Source organism: Solanum tuberosum, unplaced genomic scaffold, assembly GCF_000226075.1.
Source record: "Solanum tuberosum cultivar DM 1-3 516 R44 unplaced genomic scaffold, SolTub_3.0 scf00196, whole genome shotgun sequence".
Taxonomy (NCBI): Eukaryota; Viridiplantae; Streptophyta; class Magnoliopsida; order Solanales; family Solanaceae; genus Solanum; species Solanum tuberosum.
Window position 1 is genome coordinate 453,293 of NW_006239123.1, and position 21,126 is coordinate 474,418.

At 41.6% G+C, this 21,126-nt stretch overlaps 1 protein-coding gene across 1 annotated transcript; it reads right to left on the minus strand.

The window, feature by feature from the left end:
• Positions 1-8,754: 8,754 nt before the first annotated feature.
• LOC107062106 (uncharacterized) lies at positions 8,755-9,951 on the minus strand. The gene is made up of 2 exons (XM_015312337.1): positions 9,157-9,951; positions 8,755-8,820 (listed from the first exon to the last, which is right to left on the minus strand). Exons 1-2 carry the CDS (start codon positions 9,949-9,951, stop codon positions 8,755-8,757), a joined length of 861 nt encoding a protein of 286 aa, XP_015167823.1.
• Positions 9,952-21,126: the final 11,175 nt, after the last annotated feature.

Here is a 21,126-nt window from a genome sequence, read left to right on the forward strand (position 1 = left end):
ATTTTGGGTTTTCTAGTACGGGTCCCACAATCCCATTTTACACCCGATTTTTGGTCCCTCTCCAAAAAAGTGATTTTTGTGTTAAAACAATCATATTGGTGTTGTGATTCTATTTTTGATAGTGCGGCAGCGTTCCGAGGCCGTATTGAACGGGGAATATCTGACAACATGATTTGGAGCGCGGACGGTCGGCCTACAAGTAGGCTATGACTTCCCTCTCCTTAGATTGAGAATGATTAATTTATTGTATGTTGATTTTGTATGAATTTGGGCTTGAATTGGTGGTTAATCATATTAAATTCCAAGAATTCATGCCTTAGGCTACTTTTCGGGTATTTCGAGCGGTTGAAGCATGTCTATTGTATTTGTTGATCATCCTCACATTATGGTGTGCCTTTTTTGTGATTGGTGAATATCTTTGAAGCATGTTTGGCCTTATTCTAGGTTAGTCTAGTGATTTCCATAGAATTGTGTCCTTTTGGAGCCGTTAGTCCTTGTGATCTCTCCGTATTCACTTCGGACGGCTTAGCTCCCTATAGACTGATGTAGCAGACTTGAGTCTGATAGTTTGGGCCTTAGCTAAGCAGTAACACCTCTCTTGGAACCATATATCCATAAATCCTCTATTTCTGTTGGTTCTGGTTCATCGGTCCTGGTTGGATATGGTTCGGGATGGAATGATTTACTGATGGCGCTCAGATTGGGAGTACTCCCTGTGATGCACGGTTGGCTACTGATCCTATTTCTAGACGATTAACCTCTATTCGTGGTTCAAGACCCCAATTCACTCCACCAGGCGTGGTTCAAGTCCTCGACTTGGTATTATAGCCTTGGTTCAAGTCTTGGCTTTCTTTAGCCATGGTTCAAGTCCACCGCTTCTTACAACTTGGTTAAAATCCAAAGCTACTTTCACCTCGTTCAAGGCCTTGGTCATATTTAGACGTGCTCCAAGGTCAATATTATCCTTAGACCTAGTTCAAGTCCACGGTTACTCAAAATCTATGTTCAAGTCCTTGATCCTCCATCTTCAATTCGGTTCAAGTCCTTAACCCCCTAAAAGTTTTGGATGAGCTTCAGGCATATGGATTGGCTCGGTTTGAGTCTACAAAAAGTTATGGAAATCTTGGAAATTTCGTCAGGTCCTCTTATTCCGTTCTAAACTCTTCTTTGTACCTATCGGGCTTATGGGAGTCCACTCGGGTTTTACTTTTATCTTGTACACGAGTGTACTTGTCAGGTTTATGGGAGCTTAGTCAGATTTAGTTAGTTATTCTCCTTTTCTTTCTGTGCTAGTACACTCGTATGCATACCTGTTAGATTTCTCGTTCCTGTTTCTGGTAGTGTTTTAGATTCTCCAATTTCATATTACTTTTTCTTTTCTTGCCCAGTCGACCTATGAGGCTGATAAAAATACATTAAAACATTACAAAATGGCCCTAGACACACACAACTTTTAAGTGAAATGTATTAAAAACACCGTAAACTCACGGTATATCAACACCCTCAACTTAAATTCGTTGTTTGTCCTCAAGCGACGCACTAAGACTCTTAACGACACTTGTATAGAAGCAACCATCCAAGCACAAGAAATCACATGGCTCTCTATCCCGACTCTCTTTTCTAGTGCAAGTCTTTTCTCTTAGACTCAACAAGCTAACTCATGTGGATCAAAATATGACAAAGATCGACCAATCAACACACAACATACACTGTTTTGCTATCACCAAGGTACCAACTTTCCGACAATGCAACTAGTGCTCTCACTTCAAACAAAATCCCTTTTTCACATAATGAATATAATTTTGAGTACAAGGATTCATTCTACACTGAAGCTCAGAAGTAATTTCAAGTACATTTAGTGCTCAATACCATAGGCTTTCCCTTATTTTTACTTCTTAGACTCTCTAAACTAGTTGCTTGGATCACTATAGGACTTTCTTAGCTTGTAACGTAGGCTCAAGTTCAGGTGTGGTACATTTGGGTACTTTTTAGTGACTTTATGCCCTCCTTGAAATTATATTGGCTTTTTACATCTTCCTTGACCTATTCTTGGCATCCTTCCATTTTAGCTTACTCTTTCCCTTATTTCTTTGCAACATGGATGTGACTTTTGATTTTTTGACTCTTATTTTTCACTTTCTTCTTTTTCTTTCACTTTCCTTTTCTTTTATTTCTTTCAACACTTTTCTTTTGTACAAAGTCACATCCTCTTTCATATTTTTTCTCTTTTCAACACCAAACTCTTTCCATAGCCTTTTTTTGTAATTTGGTTTCCTTTTTCATAGCCACCCTCAACTTATGCATTTTGCATTAGTTGAGGTTCACAATGTCCGATGTCGGACCAGGGCCAAGATCAAGGTAACTTTTAGGCTTAGCCACCCTTAACTTAGTCTTTTGGCCTAAGGCAAGGTGCATATGTCCAAGGAGGGACCGGGGCCAAGACAATGTTTTTAAGGGAAGGTGAGTTAGGTGAATCAAAAGAATTGGTCAATTTCAGGCTCAAATATTTGGATCAAAATGGAATAATGCTATCATTTGGTTAGATAATTTTAGGCTCAAGTGGACTAATTTGTACAATGACCTATAATCACTTCCTAGCTTCTAGCCTAGATTATCCTAGCAGGACCAACGGGGCAAGTTCTAGATTGGCACACAACTGTCTGAAAAATCAACCATTCTCACACACTCTTGGCACATTGTCACATTATAAGGTTAACAATTACCCAGTTCAAGTTTTAGCTTAAGTCATGTGGTCAAGTTGTTTCTTTATCATGTCATACTCAGAGCCAACACATTCAACTCATTCTACCCTACAGATTCTAGCACATATCACAAATTTTGGACGGGGATCATTTCTTATTAATAACTATGCCATCATGTTTCATTCTTTCTCATGCTTCTACACATACATTCCTAACACATGCCGGTTCAACAGAAATTAAAGCAATCTCTTGGGGAAAAAGAACACAGGCAAGAAAACCCCAAGAGAGGATTATCAGTTGGGATACTGAGCCTTCACCCTATCACTCACAATCCATTTACCCCACCCCCAACAAAATAGAGCGCAATTGTCCCCAACGCACAAAAATAAGCAATAAAGAGTAGGGTGAAGGTGAAGCCAACCTGTGGTGCAAATGCGCCGAAGACCTTAACAAGCGGGTGGGTTCGGTTTCCCGGAGCCCGTTGGAACAACACTTGGGTCACCCTTAGTGCCCACATCCTTTATCATAGCACCATCATTAGTGTTATCAGTTAGTCTAACTACACCATCATTAGTGCTATCAGTCACTCTAATTGCACCATCATTGGTGATAACATCATTTCCCACAACAATCATGGCCTCAATGGTGGGCCTAGAACTTGAGGCTCCAATAATACTCTCACGAGCCCTCTGCTGGCGCATCTCCACATCTTTAATGGAAGCCTTTGTAGCCTTCTCATTCTGCTGACCCTCCCGCTTCTTTGCTTGGGCCTCCTCATTAGTGTCAGAAATGCCTCTTCCTTCAGGCATGGGTCGGCTAAGGCTGTTCTATCTCCTCGCTGAGTAAAGCACCAAGCACTGTATCATCAACTAATACATTATGTGCAGACTGTGTCTCATCTGTGGGTAGGGCAATAAATGCATCAAGGTCGGCCTGAAGACTGTCTAACTCAGTCCGAAAAGAGTACAGATCTGTAGCAGGGGCTGGTCGCTCAAGGACTCTCAACTCGAAGGTATCCAGGCGCTTATGAATGACCTGGACCTTTTGTCCCATCATGGTCTCCATTCTTGCCTCGGACTCTGCAATAGACTTCTGCATCCATGGCTTCACATGATGAACAGTGTGGCCATTTGTGACTCCAATATCTGAACTCGGGCCAAGGGTACAACAGTAGCTCCAGAAGGTGGGGTGGCTCTGGACGAGCTAGGAGCCCTACTGGCAGCTTGAGATGGGGAGCCCGGGGTATCATTAATGTGGGCTGGAGGGGAAGGATCATCACCTTGTATCTGCTCCACATCAACTATTAAATATGCTCCTAATGGGGGCACGCAATCTGTGGGCCACGTCGTGGAAGTGAGTGGGTCCTGGGCCATGGGCTTGGCCCGTCTATCGATAGATTCCCGAAGTGTGGCAGCATTGGAAGCATAGAACTCCCTCACAATCTCCTCGCTATCAGTCCCGGGGTTCCGAGCCATCCAATCGAACTTGTATTTTTGGAAGAGCCAGTGGATGTCGGGTATGGTGTGTAGGCTCCCCATAAGAACTCTGCGCTCCTCAGTGATTTGTCGGGCCTTCACCCTCTTCTCATTCCACATCAAGGCGTCTCTGTATATCTTCCATTGACCCTCTCTACACCACCTATTAGGCTCCTCAGCAACCGAATGAGGGTCTATGTTTGGTGGCACAGAAACCATCCCCAAACTAATAGCCTCATCAGACAAGGAAGCTTGGCTTTGCAAACTTGGGCCTGTGGCAAATCTAGAACCGAAGCCGGAAGTAGAGGCGGACTCAGAGCCGAAAGTAGAACCAGTCGTAGAGCCAGAAGCAGAACTAGCTCCGATTAGTGTGTTCTCCTCATCAGACTGAGAAATAGTGACTATGTCGGTGAAAACCTGCCGAGATTGATTCTGTGTAGCACGAGGTGCAGTAGGGGATGTCCTTATGGTCGGTGGAACATATGGGGGATCCTTCTCCGCATTTGTGTCTTCATTAATCAGCCTAAAAGTTGGTGCCACGGATTTTGTTTTGCCCCTCTTTGTGTCGGTTACTTGTTTCTTAGGAGCCATGGTACCTGTGAATCTATAATTAGTACCAAAATAAACCCATAACACACTCGAAAAATTCTTAGAACTAAGAACGAACCAAAAGGGAAACAACAAAAAAAAATTCAGACAGTGGCTTCAAAGGCCACCTACGGTGGGTATCTACGGTATGTAGGTGGACCTACGATCCGTGGATCCCCTTCATAGATCAGAAGTCCCAAATAAGTGGCCTCTGATGGGAACCACAGATGTTCAGAACGGTCCGCAGATTGACCTACAGACCGTAGTCCACCTTCGTGGTTTCACACTTAGTGAAATTTCTATGTGCGACCAACCACGAACCTGATCTATGGTCCGTAGATTGACCTACGGTTCGTAGACAGGGTCTCGTAGATTAGGTATGTGCCAGGTACAGACTTGCTTTGATTCGAAACAATGTTTAACCAATTTACACAATTTCCCTTAGTCTAATCATGCATTTTAACACAATTTATGCTAGTTCGTCATTCTAAGGGTTCCAATTACTTAGTTTTTGACAAGTATTGCATACAAGACTAGGAACCCTAAGTCGAAACTTGCATTTAGACTATTATTGCACTGATGATAACGACACTACAATCACAATCTATCGTCCCAAGGGTGATTCTAAGTTTATTTTATCATACAATTTCATATACTAACAACCCAAGGTCAAGAACCATTTCCTAACTTTCTAACACAACTATGAATTGAAATTCAAAGTGAAGGGAAAGTCGATTACTTTACAAGAAACAGAAGTGGGTGATTGTGTGATGACTCTAGACTTCCAACAACCTTTAACTCGCCTTTCACGCCGAACCCGGACACCAGAACTCTGAAAATAGGGATGACGAGATTTATGGGGAAAGGAGAGTGATTTGGGAAATGGGAGGATGAATGTACAATGATTACAGGGTGAGTGGTGGTAATATGGAGGGATTTTAGGAATTTTATGGGTTTATAAACAGTTAGGAGGTAATATTAGAAGTGGGAAATGATTTGCAAATGGGGGAATTTTATTTAAAAGGAGTCCGGGTCGGGTAAGGCAGAACTAGGGTTTGGACCCACGAGACCCCATCTACGGTCCGTGGGTCGACTTACGGTCCGTAGATGGGATCAGTAGGTCACCCTCACACTTAGAAAATTTAGAGAAACATACCTGGGATCTATGGACGCCATTCACGGTCGGTGGAATGAACCACAGACCGTAGATAGGGTCCGTAGATCTCTGCAACAGACTTTTTCTGCAGATTTTTCTTTTCAACCCTGCACATATAGCAACCGTTAGGCCTTTCTTTTTACATTTTCTGGACACTTTGTAGACACGGACCCTATGCTATATCTAGCCAACACTTTAAAAAAAATAAAGCACCTATCTAAAGGAATATAGAAAAGCAACTAAACAAAGGAAACTACTAAACCAAAAAGAAAAACATATAGTCGGCTAGATTGTACATCTTGAGTTGCTTCCCAAGCAGCACTTAATTTAACGTCGCGGCACGACGCAGGCCTCTTGATTACTCACACTTCATCAAGATAGTAGGCCTCAACAACTTCTTGCACACTTTCTGCGTTTCCCGGATAGATCTTAATCCTTTGCCCGTTTACTTTGAACCTTGTTCCCTCACAATTTTCAAGCTCCACTACTCCATGTGGGAGCACTTGAGTGACTAAAAATGGCCCGGTCCACTTGGACTTGAGCTTGCCCGGAAACAAGCGCACCTTGAATAGAAGCACATGATCACCTACAACAAATTCTCGCTTTTCAATGCTTTGATCATGATACTTCTTCATTTTCTCCTTGTACAAGGCTGAACTTTCATAAGCTCTTAGGCGAAACTCATCAAGCTCATTTAAGTCACTCATTCTTTGATTTAATGCGGCGCCCTAATCAAAATTTAGCTTCTTTATCCCCCATATAGCCTTATGCTCTAGCTCTATCGGCAAATGGCAAGACTTCCCATATACAAGTTGGTAGGGGGACATACCTATGGGAGTCTTGAATGCGGTGTGATAGGCCCATAGAGCATCATCTAGCTTCCTTGACCAATCCATTTTGTTAGCATTCACAGTCTTTGCCAAAATCTACTTGATCTCTCTGTTGGACACTTCAACTTGCCCACTAGACTGCAGATGCTAAGGAGTGGCTACATTATGGCGGATGCCATATCTCTCAAGTAACGCCTTGAACAAATTATTACAAAAGTGGGATCCTCCATAGCTGATAATCGCCCTAGGTGTACCAAATCTGGAGAAAATATTCTTTTTCAAGAATGCAGTGACACTTTTACCTTCATTGTTGGAAAGCGCAATTGTTTCCACCCACTTCGACACATAATCAACTGCAACAAGAATATACTTCATCCCATGTATACTCACAAATGGACCCATAAAATCAATGTCTCATACATCAAACAACTTCTATCACCAATATAGGATTCATAGGAATCTCTTGCCTCTTTGACATTCCTCCTTCTCTATGGCAACGGCCACAAGACTTGGTGAAATCATGAGCATCTTGGTGGATGGTAGGCCAGTAATACCCACACTACAAAATTTTATGCGTAGTCCGAATACCACTATGATGCCCACCAACAGGCGATGAATGGCACGCCTCTAGTATACTCAACATCTCGACCTCGGGAACACAGATATGAATAATCTCATAAGCACAACTACAATACAAATAAGGTTCATCCCAAAAGAACTTCTTCACATCATGCATAAACTTTTTTCTTTAGTGAAAAGACAAATCCGATGGCACCAGATCACTTGCCAAATACTTAGCAAAGTCTGCGAACCAAGGAATCTAATAATGAGAAGCAACCAATACCTGTTCATCCGAAAAAGCATCATTAAATTCAGCCCTATCACCAAGCTTGAGCATAGTTTCTTCCTCCAATCTAGACAAATGATCGGCAAACTGATTTTCTGTCCCCTTTCTATCTTTCATCACAAAGTCAAACTCTTGCAGCAATAATACCCATCTAATCAACCTCGGGTTTGCATCCTTCTTAGCCATCAAATACCTCAATGCAGAATGGTGAGTATGCATAATGACCTTAGTACCAAGCAAGTAGGATCAAAATTTCTCGAATGTAAAAACCACTCAAGAAGCTCTTGTTCAGTCACTATATAGTTATTTTGAGCCATATTTAGAGCTTTGCTAGGATAATAAATAGGATGAAGAATCTTCTCTCACCTCTGTCCCAATACCACGCCAAGCGCCACTCCACTCGCATCACACATTACCTTAAACGGTTGTCCCCAATCCGGCGAAATAATGATAGGTGCAGTAACTAGCTTTTCCTTCAACTCTCCAAATGCTCTCAGACAAGCATCATCAAAATCAAACTTATACTCTTTTTCGAGCAGTTTGACCAATGGATGTGCAATTTTGGAGAAATCCTTGATGAACCTCCAATAGAAACCTACATGCCCAAGAAAACTCCTAACACCTTTAACAAAGATAGGTGGTGGAAGGCTTTCTATTACCTCAACTTTCGCTCTATCAATCTCGATACCCTTCTTGGAAATCCGATGACCCAGAACTATCCCTTCTTTTACCATGAAGTGGCACTTCACCCAATTTAGCACAAGATTGCACTCTTCACACATTTAAGCACCTCGGCCAAATTGTCAAGACAACGATCAAAAGAATCACCTACCTTAGAGAAATCATCCATAAAGACCTCAATAGTGTCCTCCACCATATCAGAAAATATTGACATCATTCAACGCTGAAAGGTCGTAGGAGCATTACACAATCCAAATGGCATTCGTTTGAAGGAGAAAGTCCCATAAGGGAAAGTGAAGGTGGTCTTCTCTTGGTCTTCCGGAGCTATGGAAATATGATTGTAGCCCGAATAACCATCGAGAAAACAATACCAACCCTTACCAGCAAGTCGATCCAGCATTTGATCCATGAATGGAGTAGGGAAGTGGTCCTTTTCTTACCAAGCATTCAATTTCTGGTAGTCCATGCAGACTCTCTATCCAATCACGGGCTGCATCAGAACAAACTCCTTTCTCTCATTAGGTACCACAATAATCCCACACTGAACATGACACACCCAACTACTATCTGCATTGGGATAAATAACTCGAGCATCCAGCCACTTGATGATTTCCTTCTTAACTACCTCTTGCATAGGTGGATTTAGTCTTCTGGTGCTCAATACTAGGCTTGTGATCCGGCATGAGTTGAATTTTATGAGAAAAAATACCAGGAGGAATCCCAATAATGTCCGCAATAGTCCACCCAATAGGTTGCTTAAACCTCTTCAACACGGAAACCAATACCTAAACTTATGCCATATTCAAATCTGCTGCAATGATGACCGGTAAAGTACCATCTCTCCCAAGAATACATACCTCAATTATGATGGTAGAGCCTTAAGCTCCAATTTCGGTGCCTCCTCAACAGACGGTCTAGCAGGTGGAGAGTCGCGATTTTTTATGTCTAGCTCCAATCGTTTTGGTTTTGAACGTAATTCAAACATATCAAGTGCGGCGACTAATTCATCATAGTCTTCAATACCATCACTATCGAAGTTCATCATTACCGTTGCTAGTGTATCAACACCCAACCTCTCTTCAATAGACACCTTAGAACCACTCTCTACAATATGTGTCACCATAGATACCGATTTGAGCTCACAACTCTGCTTCATAGATCTAGAGATGTTTAATGTTGCCTCTTCATTGTTCAATCGAAACTTCATCTGCTCTTTCTCCATATCAACCAAGGCACGCCAAGGGGCTAGGAATGGTCTTCCAAGGATAATGGGAACCTCAAAATTAACATCACAATCCAGTGTCACAAAATCCGTCAAAAAGATAAAAGACTCCATTTTCACTAGTACATCTTGGAGCACACCAATGGGGTTCTTTATAGTTCTATCGGCCATAAGCAGTCGCATCGCGTTCAGTTTTGGATCCCCAAAACCCAACTTCTTGTAAATAGCCAATGGCATCAGATTGATACTAGCACCCAAATCACACAAAGCCTTTGCAAAATGTAGCAACCCAATGGTACAAAGAATAGTGAAAGCCCCAGGATCATCCTTCTTCTTCACAAGGGACCTTATAGCAATAACACTATAATGTTGCAACTTATCATCATCTTCAAAACTCAAGGCCCATTTTTTAGTTACCAAATCCTTTATAAACTTCGCATACCTAGGCATTTGGTCCAAAGCTTCTATCAATGGCACATTGATGGAAAGCTGCTTCAACATACTAATAAACTTGCCGTATTTGCCTTCTTCAGTCTTTTTCACTAACCTCTGTGGGAAAGGGGGTGGACGTCTAGGCATGGGAATAACTTTTTGAGTTATCTCCGCTTCCTTCTCTATTGCATTCTCGGTGTAACACCCCCGAAATATTTTGAGCTAAGACTTGAACCATCCTTCGTAGTGAGTAGGATTTTTCCGAGGCATTAAAACTTCTAAAGTGTTAAGTTCAATAGATGTAGTACATTGAATTCGAAAAAGAACTAAATTGAAAATAGCAAATTCTGAAAATTTACAAGTTAAGCTAAGTATGAGTTTTGGGTCGACTTCAAATGACCATAACTTCTAGCTCAAGATGTGTTAGGTGTGATAACATATACCGTAGGAAATATCTTTGAATTATCTTTCCAAAGCCACCGATTTTTCTCAGTTTCGAGTTCATATGAGGGAGATATGGCCTTTTGAAGTTAGGCTACCCAGTTAAGGAAAGTTTACCGAAGATAGTAAGGGGTATTTTAGTCTTTTCCTTACCAAATCAGATTTAATTCGATTTTAGTAAGGTTTTAATGGTCTAATACTATTGGGTTCAGTTTTATAATCCTAAAATACGCCTAGGGTGTTAGTTGAGAGTTCAAGAAGAGAAAAGTGGAGAAAAGTGAAGAGGATCAAGCGTTCGTCGAGATTCTTGCGCGTTGTAGTGGATTTTTGCCATGGGATTTTTCCCTAAGTGGTATGTAAGCTTTCATAGTGTTGGGTTTGTTCACCCACACACTAAACATATTTTTTTCAGCGCAAATTTAATTCTTTAAGTTGAAAGATTTGAGTTCTTGATAGGTGTTCTTGAAGTTCATTATAAATCTTGTTGTGATGGGTTTTGAATGATTTCTTGAGATAAAACTGAGTGTTTTGAGTAGATTATAGTGTACTTATGTTAAATAATCAATTCTAAGTGATTGGGGATGAAAGCGTTCGATTCTAGGTGAATTAGGGTGACAACTCGAACAAAGAATTTCGTCAAGTCTTCTGGGTTGGGGCCTGGTGCGTCGCGCCAGCTAGAGCGCCCAAAAGTAAGCTCTGAAGTTTAGGGTCTAGCAGTCCGCGTCAACCATAGCCGCAGGGTTGCCTACCCCATCCAGTTTGCAATTGGTCTCGTTTGAGTTCTTTCGAAGGGCACCTTCACTTTTTTTCGATGCTAACTACTCTAAACTACTTCTAAACACCTAAAATAATTCCTAACATGATCATAACCTTGAATTCATAATTTAAATTCAAGGTAGAGTTGAGAGTTAAGTTTTGAGAATTCTTTCGAACATTCTAAGAAAGTACCTTCGAGTCCTTTTGTGGAATCTTCTACAACTTCTAGTAACTTGTTTCAAGACTCGAGCAAGTGAGTATGAGGATGAAGAGAATGTATTCATGAGACTACCTTGTCATCATGAGATCCTCCATGTCATGAACCAAAACTCTTGAATTCATAATTCACATTCAAGAGAGAGTTAATAGTAGAGTTCAAGAAAGCCTTTCAGTTCAATTGTGAATTATTTGAGATCCATCATTTATTTGAACTAAGTTTTGAGGAAGTAAGTAAGATAATGATAAGAGTTGTATGCATGAGTTCCATGTAGTTATGTAGACCTTCGAGTCGAGTCGTTCATGCCCATAAATTCCGCATGTACTCCACAAATTGAGTATCATTGAGAGGAGTGGTATTTTCAAGTTCTAAGTATTGAGTAATAAGTTTCTACAACATTTGAGTTTATATTTCTAATCATTGGACTACTACATGTTACCCATGAAGTCCTTGAGTTGAATTGTTCATGCCCATAATTTTGCATGAACCTTATAAGTCGAACAGTCTTGAGATGAGAAGTATTCCTTCAGCCATTCATCATCAATGCAGTGATTTGGGACACCTCTTATGAAAGTAGTGAACATGTCTCAAGAACTACTCACAGACTCTCCAGCTAGTGCTACAAAGTTGTTGAGTTTATCTTTGTGGTTCAGCTTCTTTGACACGGGAAAGTATTATGCCAAGAACACTTCAGTTAATTGTCCCCATGTGTAAATTGAGTTTTAAGGAAGCTCATTAAACCACACAGCTGTATCGCCGGTCAATGATAAAGGGAATACTCGCAATCCAATGACATGTATGTCCAAGTCTAGTCGACCCACACAACTTTTGCAAACACTCCTCAGCTTGGTTACGTGTGCATGTGGAATCCTCAGAAGCCAAAACCAACAAACAAACCCCTCGCTGTAAGCATCTGCATCAAACTGCTAGTCATCTCAAATGTATGCCCCGGAGGTAGAGGGGGTAGGACAAGCGGTCCTTCAAATTCAACGGCATTAAAGTTGACTCTATAGTTATCACGCAGTTGGTGGATCATGTACCCTCAATGCATCTCTCAGTAGATTCTCAGCTTGAACCTAATTATTCTCATCACCAACCCTCGGAGGCTGCACCCCAACTCCATCACCTAAATTTCCTCCTATAGGATTGATTGGGACTCCTTGGTTATTCATTCTTTGCAAAGTTCTGTTCAATTCTGGATCGTAAGGAGTAAGAGGTTCACCTTGGCTCCGTGTACTTGGCATACACTAGAGTAGGAACCTGAGAGAAACAAAAACGAAGAGAAAAAGTAAAATTAGGAAATATTTGACAAAAGTTCAATAATGTAGTTAAACTTAATCTAAAAGCCTTATTCCCCGGCAGCGGCGCCAAAATTTGATACGCTTAATTACACCTCCCTAAAGAAGTGTAAGAGATCATTATCAAGTAAAGAACCCAACTTGGAGGTTGGGGTCGATCCCACGAGGAATATGGTCTAGACTTAAGTTCAGCTTACGATTATATTTGCTTAGTCAACGTACTTCCGAAATAAATAATTAAATGGCGGAGGGATTTGTGAAACAAATTTTGAAAGTAATGTGAACAATTAGTAAGCAAGATTCAAACTTTTGTTGTTATCAAGATGAGAGAGAAACTAGGGTGTACGTGTTCTCCATAAGCTCATAACGCGGTAATCCTAATAATAGTAATCCTTTCCTAATGTATTACATGCAAAGTGATAAGTTAGGTATCTCTAATTCCTTGGTCCGGCTACGTGTGTATAATTTACTAACCCTTACCTTTACCTCGTATTAGACATCACATCGATGTATGGCTTAGTTTTCACCTTCGCACCAATCGACATTAGATTATTAGATAGTATCACACTAAATCTATGTTGATAATTATTTTCTTATTAACTACTTCATTGGTCTGGCAAGTAGCAACAAGGCGAGTTATGACGCGTGCACTCGTTGAAAAGACTTCTAAACGAAAGAATTATGAATACATGCAATAACACTATTCGAGAATTACTTAGTTACTATTCATACATTGTTATTCGCTCATGGTTCCCACAACCCTAGTTGTAGATTTAGTTACCCATAGTAGCAAGAACACAATTCATATTTTTAGATGAAGAAATCATGAACTTACGTAATGAGAAGAATAAACCCAGAATGTCAACTTGAATTTCAATGTCAAAATCTTCAAAACGAACTTAGGAAATCAAGAATTGCTAAAATTGCAAGTTAATCTCCAATGCCAAAAACTAGAACTAAAATAACAAAGTCTAACCCCCAAAAATGAGGTTTACATACCCTATATATAGAAAAACAAGTCCCAACTAAAAAGGAAACGAAATAAGGAACTAAAGTTTCAGGAAGCGATTTCGATCTATGACATTGACCTACTGACTGTGGACTAACCTACGATCTGCAGGTCCCTTCCATGACTCAGGACTTAGGCATTTATTCCTACTTCAGTAGAGACCGGGTTTCTTGTAGAAATCTCCTTATGCCTTACATATGTTCCCACATAGGATGATTTTCTAGATTTCCATTAGCTTGTGGATCCACTTTAGCTCAGATTCATGGTTCTGCCTTGGCAAGTAGGACAACCCTTTTTGGTGTGGGAGACATTGGGGGATCATGTTATAGCTCACATGGTCTTTATGTCGGTTAAGGTTCATTCCCACATTAATAATGAACTAACGCTACTTCAAGAAATATTGCATATGAGTTCAAAGGTTTAAAAGATGATGTTCAGTTGCATTGATCATGGTTTTATGACTTATGGTTTCTAACTCTCAAAATACATGTTTTAGCTTGATCATTGCATACTTATGAAAAGGTCCCTTTTTAGCATGATTTAAATATTTTATGCATGTCTATCATACTTGGTACATTGTTTTGTACTAACGCATAGTCTTGCCTACATTTTCCCCAAATGTAGGGTCTGACAGTCAAGTTTCTAAGTTTCATGGCTTGTGGTTGATTTCGAGATTTCTGAACGTTGGTGAGTCCTCATGCTTCAAGGATGGAGTTTACTGTTTCACTTTCTTTCATGTATTTCTCCTTTAAACATGATGTATGGGCTAGGCCCAATTTCATTCTATTGTATTAGATGGCCACGATAAGACAAGAGTTTATACTTCCGTTTTTCATTTTATAAAATGTTTTGGACTTGGTCTATTGTTTTACTCTTATTGTTCTATTTCTTATGTTATGAAAGCTAAGGGGCTTGTATGGAGTCCTTCGGGTTTCTATACGCCATGTTACATCTAGGGGTATCCCTAGATCGTGACACCCAATTCCAACTCCAGCACCACAAGGTCAGCCTACTCCAGCGGCTCCAGAGGTTCATCCTCCACCAGCACCAGCATCTGCTCAGCCGGATGATTTCGATGGAGTCATGTCACTACGAAGGCAGAAGATGCTCGGGGTGTCTATGAGATTGTCACTGCCGAGGTTTTCTGGGTATCTTGTGTAGAATTCTGATGAGTTTGTTACTAATTTCTGAGAGCGACTACATGCTTTGGGATTGGTAGAATCGAGAGGAGCCGACTTCACCACTAATTAGCATGATGGGCCTACGAGATAGTGGTGGCATTCTTACTTAGAGACCATGCCAGCTAGGTCTCCACCAGTATCCTGGATAGAGTTCTCAGAGGCATTTTTGGCTAGGTTCATTCTGCAGAGCGTCGGGGATCGATTTCATGATGAGGTCTTGAGGTTGGAGGAGGGCTCCATGAATGTGTCTGAGTATGAGGCCAGATTCCATGACCTCTCACGTCATGCTATGATGATTATACCTACTAAGGAGGAGAGACTCTGATCCTTTGTTCGAGGCTTAAGACTCCATCTTCGGATAGAGACTAAGTATATGGATTCAGCAGCACATTTATGTCTAGATGAAGTTGGCCATACCCGTACACTTGAGCAGCTCCGTCTCTAGGTCCAAGGGGGTAGCGACAAGAGGACCAGACAATATGATAGTCATAGTGGCCCCATTTTAGGCTGAGAGATTCACACGATAATCCTCGCCAGAGGTTCTAGCAAGGTCAGTGCAGTCGCCTGTTCGAGGCATCGCTACATGCTATAGAGGGTGACCAACACCAGCAGGGTGGCTCTAGTGCCGTTCCAAGTTAGGGTCGAGATCATGTTCAGTCCGGTTCTTTAGGCTAGGTTGGCCAGCCTTTAGTTGTAAGTAGATCGCCACAGGGTTTTTATGACTGCGGGGTGCTCGATCATTGCCTCACAGAGTTCCCTTTTCGTAGGTTAGTGGCACCATCTCCACGGGGAGCTAGACCCACATCAATAGAATCACCTCATGTTAGAGAAGGAGGTCAGGATCACGATCGCTCGGGTGGTCATCAAGGTACATGGGTAGGTCACCGGGGAGGCAGGACAGGTGGCCGAGTTGATGTGCGAGATAGAGGCTCCTAGGGCCACTTCTATGTTGCTCCAGCTAGATCAGAGGTTAAGGCATCAGACGATGTGATTACAGATACGATTCTTTTTTTACCAATAGTCCGCATCAGGTATAGTTAACCCAGACACCACTTATTCTTATGTATCTACATATTGCGCTTCTCAGTTGAGTATTAGTCCAGAGCCCCTAACAAAATTGTTATGTGTTTTGACCAAGATGGGTGTTGACGAGTCCACGATTTGGACTAGTTTAGGGCCTTATTTGGATAGATTTTGTGTCATCAAATGCTTGTTTGTATCAATAACTGATGTAAAATCCTTTATTTCCAGGTGTTTGGATCGAGGAACAAAGGATGGATACTAACGTGCATAAAGGAACTAAGCGAGCTGAAAGAGCAAAGAAATGAAGGCATGGTGATCGCCGAGTCCCTTTGGCGAGTCATCGAGTCCCTTTGGCGAGTCGCCGAATGGCCATTACCCCGTCTAAAGTTCCAGTGTGCCAAGCCCTGAAGGAGAAAATCAATTTGGCGATAGAAAGGAGCAGTCGGCATGTCGCCGAGTGGTTTTGCGATGCATTGTTGTATCGCCCAAAGTAGTAGCACATGAGGATGCCGAAGGCGAAAGCAGAAAAGTGATGAACTTGGCCAAAGGACGGATCGCCGAGTTGATCGGCGAGCCTAACTTACTGCACCGAATGGTCCTTCGAAGCATATTTTTTGCGACTATAAATACATTTCCAAACATAATGTTTAGTATCAAATTTATTCTAAACATTCATGAGAGTAATATTTTAGTTTGAACTCAAAGTATTGAGACTAAACTTTTCCTTAGCTTTGAAGAATTGAAGTTTTCCATTTTTGAGAAATTGGAAGTGGGTCTTTGAAATTGTTAAATTTGGACCTTTGTAAAGACGAAATTAATCGTACCCAGTTGATAGTAACACAATTTGGTAACGATTTCTATATTTTTATGGTATCTAGCTAAAACCCCAATTCTTGGGGTTTGATTATGTGATTATGGGTTGATTTAGCTGATGGGTATTGCTAATTGTTAATTTAAATGTTGTTTAGAAGTGAATTCATTCAATAATTGTGGTTTATTTAAAGGGTTGTAGTTGCAAATGCAACTCTACCTTCATGTTTTTGGCTTGCTGGAGAGAGAGGTTTTAAAATCAAGATTACTGAATTGATGGTATGTGGGTATTGGGTTGTCATGGCTTCAGCTCGAGAGAGTGAATCCTAAACCTTTTTCCACACATTCAGTTCGAGAGAGTGAATGAACTAAAGTGAACGTTGTTCTTATTTGCATGCTTGTTGTTGTTCGAGATAAACCAACTTGATCCGGGGTAAATTGTTCGAGAGAAAGTTTATACCCACTAAAGTGTAACTTTGTCAGTAATTTACAGCTATTTACTAACAGTTGCAATCACCCATTTGTCTACCTTAGCCTATAATCCAATCACATCCCAACAACCCGTCTCATTATTGTTAAATTCGTGTTATTTGTTGTTGTTGTAGCTAATAGTTAATTCAAAAAACCCCTGTTATTTGACATTCGTGTCACCCCTTAATTTGAATTATGTTTTTACTCGTTAATGTCTATTCCTTTGGCTGATTAGAACATACTCCTACTTTACTTTTGAATTTTAAACACGTACCACTCCCTGTGGGATTCGACCCCAACTCATTTAGTTGGGTTATTATAGTGACTAGCAATCTTTGACACTTAGAATTGGATAACGTGTCCTTGAAATGTTAATCAAAATGGCGTCGTTACCGGGGAGTGGTGTTGGTTAAGATTCTTTAGTTTAAGTGAATTTTGTTTTTGTTAGTTATAGTCAAATCTACTTAATTTCAGTTTTGGTTTTCATGTTGCTTATTGAGCAGAGAAATTGAGCATACCAGGTAGCAACGGTGACCCAATGGATCACCCTCATTTGAGATTGATGAGTCTTAGGGATGACATCCTAACCTTCAAGCAACTTGCGGGTGAGACCATTTATGAGTTGTGGCAACGGTTTAAGGCTCTCTTGCAGCACTGCCCAACTCATGGAATTCCAGAAAAGATGCTTCTGGAATGCTTCTGTAGAGGTCTTGGTCCCAAAAATAGAAGCACAGTTGATCAACTCTTCTCGGGTTGTTTGATACAAAAACCCTATGAAACAGTAGCCCAACTCCTTGCTGGGATGATTAAGACCAACAAGGAGACAGAAAAAGACCAAGAATTGGCCGCATTGTTGACTCAGCTGGATGTCTAGGCCAAGAAAGTCATGGAATTAGAGGTAATGTGCAAAAGGAAAGATAGATACATACCCTCTCATGAGTGAAGAAAGCCTAAGGACAATGAGGGTAGACGTGTCGAAGAAACACTCTCAATCATTCTCCAAAAGGTCAATGAGCATGATAGAGTGCTGGAGGAAAAAAGGGATAATGTCGAAATGTTAAATTAGATGACCGCCTCTCACTCTAGATCTATCCATCTAATTGAGACCCTCATGGGTCATGTATTGCCTCATATCTACCCAAGACAACAAGAGGGGTTCCCTGGTGACACTAAGGTCAACCCCAAGAATGAAGTTCGAGTGAGGACTTGCATCATGCCACGACGTTAACTAAAGCGCTTCTTGTGAGGTAACCCAAGTTTTACTACTTTTGTTTTGTTTTAGAAATAATCTTGTGTTGATTTTTGCAGGATTGAAATGGAAGATGTGATTGAAAAGTGCAGGTTGACGAGCTAACAGTCCAGTCGGCGACTCACCGAAGAAGTTGGTGAGCCCGACTTGGACCGCCGTTGGATTCAAGGAATTCTAGCGTTTTAGTCTGTAAAACTCAGCGAGCCAGGAGCAGATCAGTGAATCATCGACCAGGTCGGCGATCATGACTTAGTCCACTGTTTGGACCCCCATATTAACTGGAGGACCTTTAAGACTCGGCGAGGTAAGTGCCCACTCAGCGTGTCACCAAGTGGGTCAGCGAGCAAAACATATATCGCCGAATTGGTGAGAACTGGACTATTTTTAAAGGCCAAAGGTTTAAAGTTTCAATATCTTTCACATTCCCTCACTTTTAAACTTTCCAAAATCACACCCGCACTATTGTAGTCTATATTTTTGAGTTTTTACCGCATCTTAGTCGTCAAGTTTGTGTTTGGAGTTGGATTTCTTTGCCGCCTAGCATTTCAAAGTATTTATTTGGCCTCTAAGGTTGGTTTTCCAAACCTCGAATCCTTGTATTGTGATTTTACTCAATTGTAATTAATTTTATCTTAGTAAAGTGTGTTGGGCGTCTCTGATCGTAATTGTATGTTTGTGTGCCTATTTTAATTCGAATATCGTGCCTATAATGCCTTTATCATTGAATTCTCGAATATTTTGGGCCTTAATATTAATTAAAATTGTAGGGTTGTACTTGCATGTTGTTGGGTCTAGTCGGGTGAAGTCTAAGTAACACTCATTTGTGCCAAGTGATGTATTTTGCCCAATGATGGAGTGGTTGATGTCATTCTTAAGGGAAAAAGTCATCAAATGGCCAAATATGGCAAAACTGGGAGACGTTTGAGTATCCCGGGGGCATGGCTGTAATGGGTTTTAGCTTAATTGAATGGGTGCATATTTTGATTTTGATTTTGTTTTCGGGGGCTGCAGGGTTGAATTTGGAAGTTGGGATTGAAAGTAGCTACGTTGGGCCGTTTAGTAAGCTGGGTCGAGCTCGCCGAACCACTCGGCGGTTTACCGAATTCCCCCTTATCGCCTTTATTTTCATGCTTAATTAGAAGTTGGGCTCTGTAACTTTCGGCGAGAAGCCTGATTTCACCTAAAGTCACTCTTGATCGCCATTTCTGCTCCCCTTACCCCTAAAATGCACTGTAACTTTCGGCGGGCTAGTCCTTGCTCACCGAATGCTATCGAAGATTCGCCGAAAGGCCTTTACCATTGCCTATATGCCATTTTTCTGAGGAAATTTTGAGCCAATCTTGTCGACGAGCCCAATCTGTCTCACCGAAGTGATTCAGTGACTCGCCGACCTATTCGGCGAGTCTGTCTGCAACTATTGTCTACAAAAAATTTCTTGTGATCTTTCTGAAAGGTTTTGATGTGTTTGCAGGAATGGCTAGAACCAACCTAGACATGTCGCGCCGTAAAAGAGCACGGGGTATTGTGATCAATGAAAGGGGAGCAAATCCTCCTAAAAAGGGAAGCACAGAGCCTCAAATAGGAGGAAACGGCAAAGGAAAGAGGCCAATTGCTGAAGTTCTGGAGCACAACTGGCAAGGTGAGAGAGTCCATCGACTCCCAGGTTGCACTATCTGAGTCTGAGGATGACCAACCACTATAGTCCTGGCGAACAGATCTTTGTGCTACAGCTTGTCCCGACTCATCTAGAGTTTGAGCAGCTGTCATTCCTCCTACAACTAGTACATCTCCATCTCTGATACCTCCTGTGGCCCCAGTGCCACCAGTGGGTCCTCCCCCTAGGCTACTCAACAAATTAAAGGCCGATGGGTTGCAGACTATTCTGAAGGAGAAGCTACTTTCTACGGACGGCCTAAAGGGCAGATACTCTATTGTGAGGGACACGCTCCAGTACCATCTGTTCGAGCAGTTCACCATTTCCTAAGGCTCTTATACTACTTTATGGGTCCGGGAATTCTATACAGCATACGATGGCTTGGTACCCAAGGGCAAGAACAAGGCCGGTGCTTTCAGATCAGTGAAGTCTGTCATGGTCAGAGGAAAGAAAGTAAGGTGTAACAGTGAGTACATTAATAATGTACTCAACTGGGGTCTAGGTGCTATAGTGGCATATGAAGGCCTGCGTGGTACTCAGTCTCTTGATGATTGAAAGAGATGGCTTGCACCTTTGATTTCCGATACCACCCAGAGGTTGATCAAGGCAGGGGTCCCCATAAAGAAGAAAGACCTGAATATTGTTGCTTGGTTCTGGTTTTGCTTCATCAGCAGTACCATCATGCCTTCGTAGAACGAGTCTATCATCCGCCTCCCTAAGGCAGCCTGCCTTAGGTCGATTATATCCAGGATGAGCATTAACCTGGGACTCCTTATAGAGCAGGAGATGGACATGAGGGCCAAGCAGAGCCAGACCACCCTACTATTCCCGGTGTTGATTTCAGAGCTATGCCAGCGAGCTGGAGTTACTCGGGACGCGATGAGAGATATTGAGGTCACTCATTCATCTTTCATAGAAAATTGGCGTATAGAGGTCGATTACACACGAGAGGAGGCCGATAGGAATAGAGCAGCCTCGGTAGATACATCTCCGGAGGAGGACATTGACTTTTTACCTGCAAAGGCATCCTTGCCTACTCCGGCCTCCGGGTCTTCAGGTACATCCGCTCCTACTTCTTCCTCCC